Source organism: Cimex lectularius, unplaced genomic scaffold, assembly GCF_000648675.2.
Source record: "Cimex lectularius strain Harlan isolate CLEC.00 unplaced genomic scaffold, Clec_2.1 scaffold69, whole genome shotgun sequence".
NCBI lineage: Eukaryota > Metazoa > Arthropoda > Insecta > Hemiptera > Cimicidae > Cimex > Cimex lectularius.
Window position 1 is genome coordinate 1,427,868 of NW_019392630.1, and position 20,567 is coordinate 1,448,434.

The 20,567-nt window shown below is 34.6% G+C and overlaps 1 protein-coding gene across 6 annotated transcripts in view; it reads left to right on the forward strand.

Annotated features, from left to right (window-relative positions):
- The window catches only part of LOC106670380 (cadherin-99C), a 401,762-nt gene that overhangs the window by 209,209 nt on the left and 171,986 nt on the right, over nucleotides 1-20,567 (forward strand). For 3 of the 6 annotated variants that reach the window (XM_024227116.1, XM_024227175.1, XM_024227131.1), the window contains 2 exons: nucleotides 3,610-3,657; nucleotides 18,794-18,830. In XM_024227116.1, the coding sequence (XP_024082884.1) occupies nucleotides 18,821-18,830 (10 nt within the window). In that variant the 5' untranslated portion in view covers nucleotides 3,610-3,657; nucleotides 18,794-18,820. The remainder of the gene's footprint in view (nucleotides 1-3,609; nucleotides 3,658-18,793; nucleotides 18,831-20,567) is intronic. The other 3 variants (XM_014400658.2, XM_014400660.2, XM_014400659.2) reach the window with 1 other exon arrangement.

Here is a 20,567-nt window from a genome sequence, read left to right on the forward strand (position 1 = left end):
ATGGAACGTTAGACGCCTGTAATAATCAGAATCCCGAATTCCCTCGACAAGATCAGAGCGATGCGGCTTAAAATTGTAAGTCCGGAGTATATCTCTAATTTTATTTTTTGAAAAGTCTAATACCCTTCCAACATTTCGAAGAGAGGGATTCGGATTTTCGTGAATACAGTAAAATATTCACTTCCGCGTCGAAATTTTGTTAATATTTTTTTTTGCCGGTTTCTTGGTGGTGGAACAGCAACTGATCCGTATGTCCACATGTTGCTAATAACAAGAATAAACGTTACGGTTTACATTGGGGCGATCAGGAAATTTCTTGGGGTACAACTCGACTGCACGACGCGCAATACCACCACTGTCAATAAAACAGTCGTACATATCAACTCGCCGTTGAAAAAAATGTTCTCTTCGGTTCATTTTGAATGGAATACTGAATGTAACAAATAGGTATTAATGTAAAATTTATTTATTTCCAGGAATTAAGATTTATTATCATAATGCGAGTTTGACAAACGATGACGGAATGTAAACAATGAAAGCAGTTAATGTTTATTTTAGTAACAAGCAAACTATTGCAATCAATAACGAAACAAACAAATGCGTTTTTTCAAACTTTTTGCCATAACTTTGTCATTTTTTTAGCAATTAAATTTCCGATTGTACTATGGGTTTTAGCGTAAAAAATCCTTTAAAATGATGTGTCAGGGTAGTATTTGAAATTTTGAAGTTGAACTGGGCCTAGGGTAATATGTATAATTTTTCTCCAAAAAAGGTAAAAATTTGAAACTAAAAAAATTAAACACGTATTTTTTATAGCTTCATTGGTTCAAGAGAAATTCAGCCGGGCCATCTAAAAAGCACACCCTGTATATTATAAAAACTTAAAATTTTAGCGCATTATTTAGCACACATTCATAAGTATGTGAAAACGAAAGAAAAGTAAACTAAAATGTCGTACCATTTCACCATGAAATACCGTTATAACAGTTGATTTGTGAAGGTTTCCCACATTCCTTGAGTTATATTTACTGGAATGTTATTTACTGGAAAGTTTCGTACCCTGCAAAGGTTTTCGTTTTAAAATGTCCAAATATGTAGAATATCAATATCAAATGATTAGACTAAAACGTAGATATCATATGACATGGATTTTCCGCACTGCAAATAGCATTGCGTAATATGCTGAAAGGGAGAATAGGTGTACACAGCGGAGAAATATACATCATTTATTCGAAGTCCATTCAAGATATAAAATTTTAAAATGAAAAATGACGGGGAAAATTACACCAACGATACGAAAAATTATGCAAATAACATTGATTAGATTTGACCTTGTCAAATTGTAAATGTTGTTATAGCAAAAATAAAAATGATAAAAGAAAACAACGTTGATGATTGAAACGATACTCGATTCTCCAGCATGTTGACTAAAATGATTAATATTTGACGAGGGCTAAAATCATAAGAATATTGCAATTTGTGTAGTTTGAACAAGAAAAGTGTGGCTTGTTTGAAGAGCTTTAAAGAGCTTTCTAAAAGAAGGGAATCAAAGGAATCAAAGAGAATTCCAAACACAGTAAACGGATATAACGAGGACGCCGTAATTCTCCCTCATTAAAAATAAATAAATTCAACGTGTACTTAAAATAACAATTATAAACTTAATTAAAAATCTTATTGGATATACGTCCAGTTGTGTTAAATTGAAATTATTTGCCCGGAGTTGTGCGACCCCGACATGTCGGACAAACTAATCGGTATAAACTTAGTTCACTGCAGTCGACATTGATCGGATGGGATGAAGTGATGCAAATCACTGGTATTTAACCTATTTTCGAACTTGCTTCAATTGTGGTGCACGGCCATTGACTACCAGTTCAAAAATTTAATAATATATTGAGGAATCGAACCCTATTTCAACATTTCAAACTTCTTTAGAAAAATAAAAATTGAGACTAGCTAAAAAATTCGCCAAGAAAATCTAGTCTAAACTTACAACAGGAAAAAACTTAATATTACTGCTGGTCAGTTTTTGCATATGCCATACTCAAAAAATTCGAACCTTCAACATTCAACTTTTGAATTACGTTAAATCTTGCTAGATTTTATTTCTAAGTTAAAAAAATAAAGTATATGTACATATTGTGAATAGTATATACATCACTATAATAGCTATCATTTTCTTTTATTATTTATTTACAATATAAGTGCAATTATGTAATGGAACCACCTACCCGACAAGCATTGTCAATTGTCTATTGTAAATTTAATACTATAGACACAAATGTGTAAAGTTCACTAAATTTACTTGTTTATTATTATTAAATTAAGCGAAAAGTTCACGAGCGGCAGAAGAAGAGAAAAAAGCGCATTTCGTATTGCTAGTTCTATCTGCAAATTCATCACCAGCATAATTTCATCCCTGGAGTAGAAAGAAAAAGTCATCTTCTCTGATATTACAAATTATAAATTAATAACACGTTAAATTTAACATTTAATATAAATCAAAGTTTTATGATTGAAGATGGTATCTCTCGAAAGCAGGAAGTTCTAAGGACTTATAATTGGCAACCTTGTCGTAGACAATGATGACTTAATTAGCACAGTGCTAAACTGAGTCGATAGAGTTAGAAATTAATTATTTAAATTGATAGATTGATTTCAAGGAAAAATACAAATAAAATTACAACAAAATATTTTTTATAATTGAGACTTTTAAAAATTAAATATACCTGCCTAAATTTAACTGCTTGTCAGTCAGTTTAATCAGATACTTTTTTTTAAATTTAACCAATTATGGCTATAATATTGAAGTAATTAAGTCAATTTTGTATGTACCTGACTCTTGTGGTTTTATATATTTCCTATTATTACATCGACTAGCGTACTAACTTCACGATTAATTTTACCACCGTAGAGAATTTAGAATTTGGAATTCTGGAAATTTCGTGTTTGTAAGTTGTAAGAAAATCGAAATGGACACTTTTGTTTGAGTAAAGCGTTTAAGTAAAGTTTTTAAGAAGCTTTTAATTCTCAAAGCAAACAAGTTACGAGTCCTGTTAAACTTCGGTCTTTTTGAAATTTTGATTTCCGAGAACCATTTTTGTTTGATTTTAAACAATTAGTCGGAGTGCAAATATTACCAATGTCGTTTTCCCAGTTTTGTAAAGAAATGTATTATTCAGTGCTGGTATAATCCTAGTGATGATGATATTTTATGGAGTACTCGGCGATTAAATATTTTTACTTCTATTAGTATATTTATTTTACAAAAGGCATCTTCGGTATTTTATTTAAAAAAAATCCTCCCTGGAGAAAACGATGCAGGATTTAATGTGAAAAAGGGTTGATTCTCCCTTATTTTAATTTTTAACTTGATACTGATCCTTTAAATTAAATAAAAAAATTAATGTAGCATGTTTTAGATAGGAATGATTGCCTCGTAATGGCTTTTCACAGGGAAATTTATTTTCAATAACTCCATTGAAGAAGAAAATATTAAATCTTATTTAAAATGGATTTTTCCATTTAACGTCTGCATCATTCATGAAAAAACATTCACAGGTGCTTATTAATGGCTCTAACCCTTTTATTTTCTTTTGGTTTCAGATCATGATGATAAAGCTGTAGACTTTCACTCCACCATCGCCTTCATATGTGAGTCCAGTTTATTGTCTTTTGTCTGCTAACGGTCCCCGTAAGTGGGCCTTTAACTAACCTAATTTACATCGAAGATCATAAGATTTCACTGCTATTATAGTGCTTAAACCAAATTCGCCTCTGTAAAGCACATTTCAGTCTATACTTAGCGGTCGTAAAGCCGAACTCTTCATTGGGTCTTTGGTAGGTTTCGACCACAAAACCGTACGCGGGCCAATAAAAAGAAAAAAATCTATATACATTTGTTTTGCTAGGAGTTTGTTTCCTTTTGTTTTTGAGGGTATCGATGATTGTCGATCTTGTCAAAGTGGAAATATTCTTGTAAACAATATGTTGAATGGAGTGTGGGGACATTCAGAAAATAAATAACCTTGAAGGAATAATTTTCTCAGTGTTTTATATTTAAAAGATTGGGTATGAAATTCAACGAAAGCGTGGATAAATCCGGTCTTTAACCTGACAACCGGTCCAATTTCGTTGTGAATTAATTTACACTTGACCCCGTTTTCAATTTTCGGTGTTGGTGCGAAAACGTCGAGGCGACCGGGAGAGAGAAAAAGGGCCTCCGGTCGATCCAAAACGCCCTTACGTCCTAGGCCTAAATATACACATCCATTGTCCCGTCGTCGTTTGAGGGACAGGGGAATAAATTTAAGGCAACCCAGCATGGGGTTAAGAGGAGAGGACTTCATTTTCCCCCTACAGCCTCCCTTTGAATTGTGACGCTTTCAACCGTGTTCGTAATTTTTAAAATAATTATTACAAACATTTTGACAGTGTGACAAAAAATAAAAGTGCCCTCCCCCCAGTAGCATTGTGTTGCCCTTCAAACAGAAAATTATTAAAAGATAATAAATAAAAATCCTGTGCGTTTTATTAGCTATAAAAAATACATATAATTGGGAACAATCGTACGTTACTTTTATAACACTTTTTCAGTATTAGCCAATTGTTTAAAATTAGAAAATAATATAAACAATCATTTATAAATTGTCACTTAATGCTATCACCCACCTTTATTAGTATATTAGTCAATTTTCACCGATAAGATTAGTGATCAGCATTCGACATCATAATTTTATATTAAAAATCGATTAAGGATGAGGCCAATTAGAAAGAAAGCAGTCCTGCTCCTCATTCTTGATCGTATTTTAATATAAAATTTCATTAGGTTACTCTAACATCCTATTAACTTATTTTAATTTGACTTCTGTTTGATTTTGAATTATTTCCTGACATGATTCATTGAAATGTTTATGATGAATTTGGGGGAAAGGATGGGTGGAAAGATTAGAAATGGTCGTATCGGTGGAAAAACTGTGTAATCTGAATCCGATTTACAAAAAATGAGATTTTGAGTGAGTTCAAGTTCCAGCCATGGGTCTTACAAAATTTACTTCCGACTCGAAACAGTATGCCATTAAAAAAACAAAACAATAATTTAGCAAATACAAACATTTTGGCAGGGTGCAGATTCAAAATGCTGCTAGTATCTATTTTTATCATGCAATATCGTTTTTCATATTTTATTTATTGTAATATCGTTTATTGAAAAATTCAATTAACTTATGAAATTATATTCCTGCATGAAGAACCTGTCAATATGACAGTGTCAGCTGGTTGAATTTTCCCGACTTTATTTGTTGTTCGGGATCGTAGTGTTTGTGTACTGAGTAATTTTTTAATTATTTTAATATAGTCGTTAAACGTTTTCTGCGTAACGCACAAGCTTTCTATTTTATTTTAAGAAAAGTACATCTCATTACTTGAACTCGGTAAATTCTCAGTTCGAATCCCTGCTAGCCTATGGTTTTTTAATTGAGAAAAATAAGGCAACAACGAAAGTATTTTAATGTAGTGTATCCCCTACTGTGATCCCCTCCGCCGTCGTGACCCTCAGCCTATAACGACGTTAAGCTCCCCTGTATAACAAGATTTACTTGACTTACTTTGGAGAGATTTACTTTGGAAGAAATCTTTCTTTAAAGAAGATTAAAAGTTTGCTATTTCAAGATAAGGTCTTCGATTCTGAAAGTGCCAACAATCAACGACATACGGAAAAATAAGAAAAAATGTGAGAGACATGGGGGAGGGTAAGAGAGAGAGAAATACAGAGAGGGAGAGGGGGAGAGAGAGACATGAAGAGAGAGAGAGAGAGAGAGAGAGAGTGAGAATGAGTGAGAGACTAGAGAGGAGAGAAAAAGATGGATAGATAGTTAGATATACAGATAGATTGATCGAGATAGAAATAGAGATAGATAGATAGATAGATAGATAGAGAGAGAAGAAGAGATAGATAGACAGATAGAGAGAGAGAGCGAGAGAGAGAGAGAGAGAATGAGTGAGAGACTAGAGAGGAGAGAAAAAGATGGATAGATAGTTAGATATATAGATAGATTGATCGAGATAGAAATAGAGATAGATAGAGAGAGAGAGAGAGATAGATAAACAGATAGAGAGAGAGAGAGAATGAGTGAGAGACTAGAGAGGAGAGAAAAAGATGGATAGATAGTTAGATATATAGATAGATTGATCGAGATAGAAATAGAGATAGATAGATAGAGATTGATAGATAAATAGATAGATAGATAAATAGATAGATAGATAGATAGATAGATAGATAGATAGATAGATAGATAGATAGATAGATAGATAGATAGATAGATAGACAGATAGATAGAGAGAGAGAGAGAGAGGAAGCGCGAGCGCAAGAAAGGGAAAAAGAGAAAGAAAGAGAGAGTGTGAGAGTGGGAGGGGGAGAGATAGAGTGAGTAAGATATTAGAGAGAGAGAGAGAGAGAAAAAAACAGTGAGAGAAGAAGGGAGCGAGGGAGAGAGAGAGAGTAGAGAGAGAGTGTGTGTGTGTGTGTGTGTGTGGGAATAGAGAGAGAGAAAGAGCGAGGGAGCGCGAGAAAGAGAAAGAGAGAAAGAAAGAACGAGAGAGAGAGTGAGGAGAGAGAGTGAGAGATTAGAGATAGAAAAAGAATGAGAGAGGGAGGGAGAGAGAGTGAGAGAGGAGAGAGAGAGAATGAAAGACAGTTTAATAGATGGGTACTAGCAAGAACTAGAGAACTTGATTATAATATATACAAAGAATATTAGATAAATATATATCTGACAGTCACATAGATAAATAGTTTTACAGCTCGATGAGTGGTAAGAAAAGAGAATGATTATGTGTAAATAAAGGTAATCCTAGATAACTAGAACTGTGAGCTCCTGTAAAAAAATGACTCTCACTTCACAAAATACTTTCTCAAAAGTGTCGAAGTGTCGATATTTATTCAATCAAGGACGAAAGAGTAACTTAAATCAGCTATAAGGTCAAACGTCTTACGCATCCTTGTATTTTATTAATAGGAAGAGTAAAAACCCCTTTTAATAGGACATGCTTTATAAAGGACGAAGTTGAAAGTCCGGTATTTCAAGATAAAGACGCCGTTCCTCTCAAGGAGGCAACAATCAATTCAACATAAACAGTCAATCGATATTATCAATAGACATACCTTTTCCCCTATAAATTTATTCATCTTAGCCTCCTGTAGAAAGTCCGCGTCCTAGGCGGTTGTCGCCAAGAGAAAGCAAGTCGAAGGAAAATTCAACAGATCACCGTTTCATTACGTCACGAATTCAAATTGGGTTGATCCCAATTGTCCACCGAGATGAGAGGTGGGCTTTGTGAATTGGATTAAGAATAATTACCGCTCTAGGCTACTGTCGCCGCTTCTCACTCGTATTCCTTAACCGGCTAGCGCGTCCCTATTGTAATTGAAAATTAATGTTTTGGGCTAATAAATATTAATTACAAATGTTTACAGATATCTATGAACTAATTTAAACAGACTGAAAAATTTCTGGGATTCGAAAAATTTTAATTCTCCAATTGGCCTATCGTCAGAGTCTTTCGTTCGGGCTCAAAATAAGAAGAAGTCCCCACTTTAAACCAAAATGAATCAATAATTTTAGTATATATTGAATTAGCTCGATGACCAAGAAGGATAAAAATTCGCCAAAAAAATCTCATTCCATCCTGCGAAACAAAATTACAGAGAAAAGTTTTAAAGGTGAATAGTGAATAATATATATATATTGTAGTGTTTGCTGTTAAAAAGAATGTTATTATACTTTGTTATGCTTTGTTTATAAATGATTATTCGAAGATCGTGAGGTCTTAGAGGTTTTAGAAAAACATTTTCGTTATCGTGCCAACGTTTCGATCTTTATTGAGATCATCTTCAGGGTTTAAATTGTTTCGTTTGCGTGTAGATGTGTCATTCTTGTGTGTCGTGTTGGGCACTCTCCACACATTAAGACATTAACACAAAAATTACACCAATTAAAACTCTGTGCCGCCAACATAATATCTACAGACACTTTAACAAAATTCTACAAACATCAAAAAGACGCACTTCGACCAAATTAAAAACAGGGGCACTCTCAACACGACACCCAAGAACAGTGTCACATCTTCACAGAAAACAAACACTTTGAGCCCTGAAGATGATCTCAATAAAGATCGAAACGTTGGCACAATAAAGAAAATGTATTTCAAAAAACCTACGTCACACCAGACCGCACTCAAGATCTCCGAATTATCGTTGACTAAACGTCACTAATCACCACACATTTGTTTATAAATAAACTACATAGAACAGTTTTAATGCTAGACATATTGAACGCGAGAATTACCTTTACAGAAGTGGCCAATTAAATAAAATTAATATACTTGTTGGAGATATGTAATGGAAAAGTGAAATTTTGTAAGCTAGAGATGAATAAATAATCTCACATTTCCATAGATAAATGTAAGATGTATAAAAGAAAGAAACACCGAGTGAGAAAGTGAAGGTGTAGATAAATAAGTATTCCAACAGTTCACAGACAAAGACATGGATACACGTGAAAATACAGAGAATTAAAATATATAGATCTAGGTAGACATGTAAAAAGAAAAAAGCACAGAGTCAGTGAGAGAAAGTCGATTATAAGTAAATGTTTTGATAGTTCTTTAGAAAGATAATTACACCGGAAGGTAAACAGATATAGAACTACATAAAAATATATAGATATTTACAAAGTACATGCAAAAATGGAGCGAAAGAGAGGGAGAGAGAGAACACATACAGTGATTTAAAAATAAATATTATACGTTGACCTTTACACTCACACATAAATTGATAACCCGGCGGATAGATAAACATGGAAATGGTGAAATAAATAGATTCAAAACGATAGAAGGTTTATAGACATAGATACATAGATAAAAAATCAAAAAGAAAATGAGATAGAGAGATAGTTAAATAAGAAAAACCTAGACATTCTGTCATTTACATAGATAAATATTAAGTGTACAGGTACAGATAGAGGTGAACGACCAGATAGATGCACAAAGACAGAGATAGAGTCAGATAAATAAATAGATGCAGATAAATGTAGGAAATCAAATTGAAATAATATATTTGAGGGTGATTGTGTGAAATACAGTGAAATTTTGTAAGATTGAGATAAATACCTATTCTAACATTTCCTTAGATACGGGCGTCGGTGCCCGTAACGGAGGCGTTGTCACGGCGCTCATCACTGTATGGTAAAGGTCCCGGGTTCGAATCTAGCGGCCCTGGGAAAAAAAACTTAGATATCGGAGAAATATAGACAGATAAAAATATATATATAACTAAAACATACAGATGTCGATAGACGGGGGGGAAAACAAAGAAACACCGAGTGAGAGAGTGAAGGTGAAGATAAATATAAATAAATATTTTAACAGTTCACAGACAAATACTGGGAGAATTAAAATGGACAGATCTTGGTAGTCAGGTGGAAATAAAGAAACAGAATCGGCGAGAAAAAGTCATGTATAAGTAAATATTCTGACATTCGATAGGTGGATATTTCACAGGAAGGTAAGTGTATATGTAAATGTATAGAACTAGATAAGAATATATTAATATACAGAAAGTAAATGCAAAAATAGAGAGAAAGAGAGAGAGAAAGAGAGAGAGAGAGAGAGAGAGAGAGAGAGAGAGAGAGAGAGACAGACAGACAGACAGACAGACAGACAGACAGACAGACAGACAGAGAGAGTTGTCTTATTTACTAGTAATAAATTTATTATGATAAATAAATATTTTTTAATGATATAATTTAACTTATTTAGATATTTTTCAAACCAATTATTTTGAAATTAATCGATAGCTTAAACTCGACTCCATTGCCATTGAATTGTTATCATATTTCTTTCTCTTTTTTGTACACATTAATGCAAACCCAAGAAAAGAGAAAAACTTTGGATTTGGTTTGAAAAGCATTTTCACACTTTGTATTGTTAGATAATTTATGATTTATAAGTGGAAAGAAACCAATAGTCGAACTTTATTGGCAATCTGAGGTACCCGTGAGTATTTTTGAAACTTGCAAGTCCTTTTTCTTCGTGTCCTCGTTTTTTAAATGCATAAAAGACCACTAAGTTAATAACTTGCAGTTCCTAGAGGCGAAAAGATAGCCTTTTCAATGGAAATGATTCATTCAGGTGGATTTGGCGTGGGCAGCAGTACGATTTGGACCCCGGCCACCAACGCTCTTTCCAAGGTTCACATCCTGAAGAGGTCCTTTGGGTAATGGAACGTTTGAACGTTTATAACTTTAGAAAGCGCGGATTGGACTTTCATGAACCTTGAATAGAACAAAAAAATAAATGGACCATCTTCCCGCTTAATAGCTTAATTTATGTGTCGAGAGTCGTTGAGATCCTTTTATTATTATATAAGAGAGCTTTTTTCGACCGACAATAAGATCAAGAAGAAGATATGTCTGTAAGGTTACCAGTTGAATTAGTGTTGCTTTAAAGTAGACCAATCATTAAAAATTGTAGGCTTTTCTCATTTGAAAAGTCAAGTTTGAAATTGTTTCTTTTGTTTAGTTTATAATTAAATATTATTTTAGTCGTTAGTAATTTTTTATTCCTGAAAGATAATTTGTACAGTTTTGTTTTAATTGTAATATAAGTTATTATTTGACTGTACTATGTAAAAAGGTTAAGTTGGGTATTTTTCGTGTTATATATTTAAAAAACATAAGTTATTTATTGCTGTTGAATTTCCAGTTGAAAATGGTTACAATTGAACTGGATGTTTGTCTTTTTTTTTGTCCCAAAAACCAAAAATCCAAATCACCGACAGTATTTCACTTTAGGAATTTTGATTAGTTCCTGAATAATACTAAATTGGACCGCTCGTTTCATTTAATCTTCTGAAGTTGTCTCGGGGACTTAGGGTCGTAGCAACCGGGATGACGCTGATTGCCTAAGGGAGAGATGGGAAGGCGCAATCATTAACTGCAGAATATTTCTTTCGTTCTCGTTAAGGAGCCGGGGCTCGGTTGAAAAACGCGACAGCCGTTTTTCGTTTTTGCTTCGATTTTATATCAAAGACGGAGAAGTTCTTTAACAGGCAAGCCATTGTTTCTTGAACCTCGAATTTTGTGATAGTCGGTGATCCGCTAGTGGATGAGCAGTATTTTGGGTCCGTATATTCTCGCTGGTTGTTTCCTTTCAGAAGCAGAAATGAAAATAAGTAAACTAGCGAAAACATACGGACCAAGTAATGTGATCAGTGTCGAATAGTTCAACACAATTCATAAATCGGTTGAAAATAAACAAACGTTATAATTTTTTTCTATTATTGACAATATTATTAAAAAGTGGAAGCAAGTCAATAAAAGTATCAAAATTAATTAAAATTGAAAAGTTTTCACCTGCCACGTACATGAATCTGAAACACGCACAACTATATACTATAACACTCGGATTTTGATTATAGTAACAATTCCACAATAAACGTAATTAAGATCAGCAATAATAGACAAATCCTGTTATAAATTGAATTATATCGGAGCGAAGGTTGTTCACGAGTTGAACAACCCAGACGTCGGGAAATCTGGATCAGAACCTCTTTCCTGCTGACCCTTCAAATCCTCATTTTGCCGTTTCGAGAAAACAATGAGCTGCGTGCGGAGATTGTTCGACAAAGTGTTTGAAATTGCTTTTCTTCTTTGACAATTGTTGAAAGAAAAATTTTTGATTAACTACGACCCGTGAGGTAAAATAGTAGTTAAAATAAAAATTGTCTTTTTCTCTTTGTCAAAAGAAAATGATTCAAGTTTGTCTTGCTTTTGGAAAGCTAATGTTAATGCCAAGCGAAATAGAAAGAAGTATTCATTTTATTGATTACCTTTAAAGACCGTTGACATTCTATAAAATACAAAATTATTATGCGATAAATCTTTACAGTCATTATCTCCACTTAGAAATATCACACATGAAAATAAAGATGCATTTACTATTAACATCTTTCTACCTTATTATAATAATTCCTTACCTGAAACTATGTGCATACCTGCTATGTTTGTTTTCTCTTTCCATGCGACTTTGAATTACTTAATTACAAGCTAACATAATTAGTTTATACTGTGTGATTCATTTTTGCGGTCCTTTTCTCTACCTCTGTCTCCCTCACTCTCTCTCCCTCTCTCTCTCTCTCTCTCTCTCTCTCTCTCTCTCTCTCTCATATACAGTATTATAGTCAAACAATTTCAACAGATTTCACAATCCAAAACAGACAGTTATCATTAAACCAAGATGGTTGTCTGTAGGGTGAGGTACCTGTAGTTTGGCTGGTTTCCGATCATTTGGATCCGCGTGTCCTCACTGTTTTGGACCGTCCATCTTCAGTGCTGGTTCTGTCTGACAAGCCAAAATAGCTCGCAGATTGGAATATAAGTGAGTACAAAGGAATAGCTGTCCTCCTGGGGTTTGCTGGGGTGGCGTATCTGTAGTTTCATCGTTTCCGACGCGTTTTGCCTATCTATCCCTGATGTTGAGGACTGTTCATTTTCAGTACTGGGTCAGATCCAGAAATGCTCCTGACAGAACAAAATACCAATCAGTTTAGAATATACGTTTGTTCAAAGTTGGAGATTTTTTTCTGTAATAATAGTGATGAAATTGTAGTTTGGTCATTTCCGTTGGTTTGTTGTTGCTCTTTTGTGCTACTCATCTTCATTAGTGCATCCGTTTCGGAAATGCGCCATACAAACAATATGGTTCTATTAGTGTAGGGTACACGTTTGTACAAAAACCGAGATTTCTTCGTGAGGTCTGCGGAGTATTGAACCTGTAGTTTGGTCGTTTTCGAACACTTTACCCAATCTATCTTTGCTGTTGTGGACTGTCCATCTTCAGTACTGGTTCTGATCCAGAAATGCTCCTGATAGACCTAAACAGCACTCAGTTTAGAACAGAGGATTTTCCAAAATGCCTGAGATTTCCTCTTTAGGTCTGCGGGTTGATGAACCTGTAGTTTGGTTGTATTAGATTATTTTATCTGCCTATGCTCCCAATTTTGGACTATCAGAAGGGTTTTCGCTATTTGCTAAACGATTTTAGAAATTGTAGTCCAGTCGTTTCCGATGATTCTGCCTGAGTGTCCTGGCTGCGTAGGTCTGTCATATTGCTACACGCCATCTTAAGTCTGTGATGGTTCCTTAATTCACATTTCCTATTTCTTTGACCATCCCTAAAAGTAATATATTCTGCTGCATCATAAGCCTATTTTGATATTCCGTCAGTATGGTTTCGCCATCTTTCAATTGTAAATTATTTGTGTTTTTTTGTAGTTAGTTTTTGATATGGGTTTTTACCAATGAGTTTAGGATGTACCTTGTTAATTGTACGGCCTAACAACAGTTAACTAAGCTATCTTACCCCTGAATATGACGGGTTGCCGAAGCATGTCTGACACACCAAACAGCCTGTAAAAGTAGGTTAAAATTTCTGAAACCACAAAACTATGAAATATTGTAATACTAAGAAAATGACTAGAAAGGATACAAAAATACGTCGTTTAAATTTTCTTTTATTGTTGAAAAACATGAATTTTCAGATGGATTTATTAAATCCAAATTTATTACCAGTGGGACATGTTTTAATTCGTCTTAAGTTGGATTGATAAAGGGCGTTCCAAAATATACGTAATTTTGGGTTAATTTAAACTGAAAACGTAATTTCATTAAGGGCAATTGAAATGAGTTACCGTTAAAAATTTATCAAGTAAAACTTATTTTTATTAGTTATTGATATTTGAAAATATGGCAAAAAAGAGGGAAATTCGAACGGTTGAGAGTTGGGATGGGAAGCTGCTGCCCGAGGGGATCGAATTCACTATGGCTCAAGTGGCTGTAACAGCGGCGTGTTGAGCCAAAGGTCGTGAGTTCGAATCCAGTTCGTCTCACTGATTTTTCATCTCAACCAAAAATCTTTGATAAAAACAGTAATTATTTGGAATGAATAATATGGTCAATTATGACCACGAAACAAATATGGATTATTTCTACTGTTTTGCTGCTACTTTTTTTAAAACTATTATTGTAGTCAATTTTCAAACGTTATGTCAGGAGCTGAATTCGAACCCACGACCTTCGGCTCGTGACACTAACGTTTTCATCTCCACCAAGACTTTAGATAAAAAGGATAATAAATTGAAATAATCAGTACGGTCAATTAAACATGTAGGGATTAATATTATTGTATGATTTTGCTTGTTACTACATCGTTTTATAAAAATTCTATTCAATAAATAATGGATAAAGTTTTAAAACTTGTCGTGCCTCCTGATATTAAATATAAATTTTTACAGTAGGTATCGTCAGAATTTTGAAAACCTATAGAACTTCCACGTCTGCTCTTTATTTACATAAAAACTGTCGTTTTCCTTTATGTATTGTAGGTTAGACATAAAAATTAGTGTGTGAGAGTTTTTTAATGAAAACATCTGTTTGAATAGCCTATTAAAACGAACGTGATCAAACAATTCATAGATTTAATTAAAAATCTGAATCCGTAACCCCCCGGAGCATGGCTCGGTGTTGGTTTCGTCAAACGTTTTGTAATTACGGACCCACTAAAATTAATTTTCGACGAACGACGTTTTACCTTTGGCAACGGAGGAGGCCGCGTTGGTTATTAAAATGGCCGTTTGTTCAGTATGAAAACATTAGCTGGAATTGAAAACCGCTGTTCTCCCGATTTACTTTGGTAGCGTATTATTATCTTTTGTCTCTAATTAAGCAATATTTATCCGAGACGCTGCCTCCTTCGATGTTTTAATCGGGAAACTTGGAGACGTCACGGTTGAAACTTTACATTTTGAAAGTTTCCGTCTGGATATTTAATTCACAGTAGGATACCCTGTACGTGTTAATACTTTCGTTGTTATTTATGCGCTTTAATTAAATTTCCGTTTGCTACGGCCGAATATAATGTCGGTACATTTCAGACCTAGAGTCCTTTCACTTGCATTCCCCAACATGGACCTCATTATAAAGCAGGCTCTGAAAACATTCCAGAAATAACCGCTCTTAATGAGTTTATATAGTGTGCAGACCGTTATGATCAGGCGTCTATTACTGAACAAAGTGAATGACGAACGTCGTTCATTTAGTTCAAATAACTTAAGAGACGGGAAGTACGCTAAGGTTTTTCTTTGCCGTTTTTCCTTAGCATGTTTATATATCAATAATAAAACATAAAAGCTGTAAAAACCATTATCATCCACAATAAGTTCCTACTGTTAGATTACCCTATAGAAAAAAATGGAGGGTTGGAGGAACAGCATGTTTTTCTAAATCCCAAAATAACGTAGAAAACAGAGATTATCGTTACAAAGGACCTGCTAACAAGCCCTACTTATTACAAATTACAGTGAATAATAATTTGGTTCTATAATTTTGCAAATTAGATTATTACTTGAGTGTTAATGATGTAGCTGTCCTGTAATAAACTAATTAAGTACAAGAAAAAATACCAGAACCTCTATTTTAGCCGTTCCAGATTAATTCGGCTTACCGAACTTTGACTGATTTGGTCTGGTAGAAAACTGCATGATTAGGCAAATTAAAACGATCAAATACAACCAAACAATGGGTTCATCTCTTTGCAGGCCCCAAGAGGAATCTCACAAAACCCAAAACTTACAAGAACGGTGCTCATGTTGAGGATTTTGCGGCTTGTCTGACAGTGAAAGAAATTTAATGCCAGATTAATAAATGCTCCAATAACTTAAACAATCTAGAGAACAAGAGCACATTTGCATTAGTTGTAATTATAACTACAATTAATTAAGGTTTTTAATTGAGATGAAAAAAAGTCAATGGCACGAGCGGGATTCGAAGTTCATGTCCGAGTGGATCGAGGTAACGATAGCTCAAGTGGTAGAGCAGCGGCGTATCTAGCCGAAGATCGTGGGTTCGAATCCCGCTCGTGCCATTGACTTTTTTCATCTCAACTAAAAACCTTAATTAATTGTAATGATTTAATTGGTCAAGCGGACCACGAAATTAGTGAATTTAAAGAATTAATACAAAGTACACTTCACTAAAGCTCTCCGTGGCCATTTCAATTATCGTCGAGAATCCAATCCGATTACACGACATTTGAAAAATGGCAAAAAGGAGGGGAAACTCATAAGGTAGGGCTGAGATAGGAAGTTGATGTCCGTGTGGATCGAGGTCACGATACCTCAAATGGTAGAGCAGCGGCGTATCTAACCGAAGATCGTGGGTTCGAATCCCGCTCGTGCCATTGACTTTTTTTCATCTCAACTAAAAACCTTAATTAATTGTAATGATTTAATTGGTCAAGCGGACCACGAAATTAGCGAATTTGTAATTATAACACTGCAGATCAGTCCTGATATAATTGCATGTCTTCTTCTTGAGCAGTTGGCCCAGTTAAGATTTAAAATAAATTTCTGAAATCATTGAGCAATCTACCTTCACCATATACAATGACACCGTATCCACCTTTTGGAGAAAAAATTTAACACTTAATGTTTAATTTAATTTAACCTTTTGAAAATGTTGAACCATAAATATCCTTCAGACTATATGTTCCATTTTAGAAAAAAAAGGCCTGATACTCTTTGGTTTTATTTGTTATTGTTTATATATTAATTTATTATGATGTACAAAATAAATCTGATTTTTGGATGCTTTATTTAATGCATGTATCAACGACGGATGACGACTGAGTGTGTCAGGTCTCATATGTTGTATACATCAATTGCCAACTGAGCTGAACTGTGGTGTACTTTGGTCCAACCAGGCTTAAAAAGTTTGTAGATAATTTAATTTCAAATTGGTTTAGCATATACTGCCAAAAATAGAGGTTCGTACATTATGCGACTGGCACAGTACTTGCTTTCAATACAAACACTTGGATGAACCAAATATTTACGCCATCTCATCAAAATATAGATTTTCTCCATATTATGCGGATGTGATTTTTTGTTTACTTTGAATTCCGCTGGAGTGAATATGCTACAGGCGTAATTGTTGAAAATAGTACACCTCGATGTACGTGTGCAGCTTGCGTTATACGCGAGACCGGTTTGGGCCAAATTGGCGGCCGTGGCGTCAAAGATTGATCTTTCATCATTCCGCAATCAACGCGTCCTCCCATTGTTCAAAGATTTATTCCAGGGTGATTTTTTCGTGTCACTAATCTTTTCTCGATAATGGAACACTGGATCTAATTTCATTCCGAATCGCCTATTGTACTCGGATCGAAATAATTTAACATGTAGTATTGTCCTTTTACATATGATAATTTGAACTTTATTGAAAATTCTGTGCATTTATTTGACATTTGAAAACTGTACTGAAGAGCAGCTGCTAAACGATCCGTTAAGATTTCTTAAATTAAAGCTAATTTTTCTCTATGCTCACTTTTAAACTTAAAATGTTATTTATTTTAATTAAAATATTACACAGACATTTTTTGTTTATACCAAACTAAAGATAAATCTATTTTATAATTTTGAAAACCGTCATTGTATGTGTTAACAGAGTTTAGAACATGTGGTAGTCGTAGTAAGAGCAGCTGGACAGTACGACCATATAACAACTCTCACGAAAGCTTGAAATCGTCCTCAGGGACTGTTCGGAGTCCTACTACTATGGTAAACGAGTCGACCCAATTGTTCCCTTCTAGAAGTTGGCACGTAAGCGCATCATTCAGGCTCATATGTTCTTTCTTCCACCCATCGTTCATTTCCCTAGGTCGCAGTAGTTCGAATGCTCCTGAAACCCTACACCGTCGTAAAAGTGGAACGAGGGTCACTTGTGAATGACGAAAAGAGTATGTGACACCCTTTACACAATCCTCTTCTGCTGATTGGTGTGTAGAAACTTTCCTCACCATCTCGACAATTTGAAACAGATGGGTACTAAGTGAACGTGCGAAAAAAGATCGTATAGAACAATTTTGTATGCTTGTGTATTTTGACCATTGCCAGTGAATGCAGGCTCAGGTCGGACGTTGGTTAAGACGTTACGTGCTAATACTATTTTCACGGTAGCCTTTCTATCAGGATATGAGAGATGATCTAGCTCATGAAAGAATTTTTGATATCCGCTACATGTTCTGCCCTTGGAGACCTCATAGTGCAATGGAAGCTTACATGGCAGTGTAATTTAGCAACATGCAATTTTGATTCTTCTTTGCGGCATGTAACTCGTCACCTTCCTGCTGTTTCACCGTCTGAATATAAATCGAGTGGCGTTGGAAGAAACCCTGAACCACTAAATCAATGTAAAAGCATCAGCAATTTTGACTGACACCTCTTTTCACGTGACGGATAGGATTGGGCATATTGCTATGTACTTTAGACGTTGGAGTAGAGCAGAGGGAGGGAGGGGAGAGAAAGAGAGAGAGAGAAAGAAAGAGAAAGAAATACAGGGGCAGAGAGAGAGAGAGAGAGAGAGAGAGAGAGAGAGAGAAAGAGAAAGAAATACAGGGGCAGAGAGAGAGAGAGAGAAAGAGAGAGAGAGAGAAAGAGAAAGAAATACAGGGGCAGAGAGAGAGAGAGAGAGAGAGAGAAATACAGGGGCAGAGAGAAAGAGAGAGAGAGAGAGTGAGAGAGAAAGAGAGGAGGCCATCCTTAAACTGACATTTATTGAATTATTATGGAACATTAAAATTAAGCGAAAATTTTTTACAACATCAAACACAAGAAATGCTCGTATTTTTTATATAATTGTTCTTGATAATATTAAGCTAAATAAAAATTAATTTTTAGGTCGAGAAAGGAGTTCTCCCTAAGTTCATGACAATCAGTAAGTTGACAGTTTTACATTTCTGCTCCTCCTGGAAAGTTACTTTGGCAGTTTCATCCGTGGTTCGTGGTGATTAAAATAGTTTAAGCCCTTTGACGATCCCAGTTTCTTGAAGAGAAGGCCATCTGCATAACGCGTAGACAATTGCCTTCCCGACAATAGTGACACTCCTTTACGGCGGGTGGGGCGCAATTTTCTGCACGTCTCCATCATATTGGATGTTGGCGGCATTTATAATCTTAACTTTATTCACGCATCGAGTTGGAATTTTCCAATTAAAATTGTTGCTGCATCCCAGTTCGACAAATTCGATAAGTGCTCTTTCAAGCCGTCGCGTTAATCGTGTGGGGTTTCGTAATGCACGGCTTTTTCCAACGGTTCTGACAGCGCGGTAACAAAGCTTTTCTTTCAATTACAATGCTTCTTAAAAATCCAATCAATTTAAATGTTACTTTCAATAGACAAATAAATTTACTCATATTGCATAATTACTGTCAATTATACTTTTATAAATCTAAATAAGTGTCAAACCGCCCGAAGTTACTTTTGAGTCAAAGTGAAAGTTTCTCTTCTGAGATCCAAATGACAGATAACAAAGGAATCTCCGGCTACCGATTTTTACAGGGAAAGCTAATGTTATCCGCTAAAAAGGGTGGAATCTTACTTTTTTAATTGAGCCAATTGCCCCTGAAAGCGGCATAATTCCTCGGATTTATCGGAAAACGCGGCTTTGAAAAAACTTTATCTATCCCCGAGTCCTTTCCGTTCCCAATAAATGAAAATCTAATCTTTTAGAAACCTTTAAGGTTTGAAAAAGGAAGAAAGAAAAGAGGAACCTCGTGCTTAAAAACTATTAAGTTGACAATGTAAAAAGTGCGGCGAGATAAAATTTCACTTTCGATAATAAAAGATACAATAAAACTATACAAAAACAAAGATTGTAAGTCAAGTTCTTATATTATGAATGATTAAGAATCTTAATTACCTAAAACTATTTTTCGAACTAACTGTGAAAATAAAAATAAAAAGTGCAACGCGCGAAGTACCTCAGTTTTTTGTTCATAAACTTTTTCAATTATATATATACAGAATAAACGAAAAAGTGCAAAAAACCATAAATAAACAGAGCAAACCATGAAAAAGATTCGACATATAAAATAAACTAAATCTTGATAAATATTAAAAATAACATATACAATTTGTCTCCGAGTGAGTGAAAATCGGAAATGTTCTACACATTTTATATTATTGGGTGCGTCTATTCTTGTTGATTTATGCTTTAATCATATGGACGCCATATTCAATGAGGAAGTTGAGAATTTGATTGAACACTGGCAAAACCTCCGAATTCAGCCTAACTGCATTCCCAATAATTTTGGTCCGCCTATTCTAACTGATGATTTTTCGGCTTCTCTACACTGTTTCTGTGGTACATAATATCAACTGAGTTAAGGTGGTTGAGAGATGAACGATGGGTGAGACAAAAACCAAAATCAAACTTATTGCTGAAGATTGTCGAAACTTCTATGACTGATAAATAGATAAACCAAAATAATAGTACACTAACAGACATGCATTTGTAATAACAACAACAAATAACAACACAAACAATTTATGTAAACCGAAATACGTCGATCAGTCGAAAATAAATGGTGAAGCAAATAATCGAATACACTACAAGTTTGTCTTCTCGCACATCTCACAGCATATCTTACAATTTCACATTGATTTATCTAA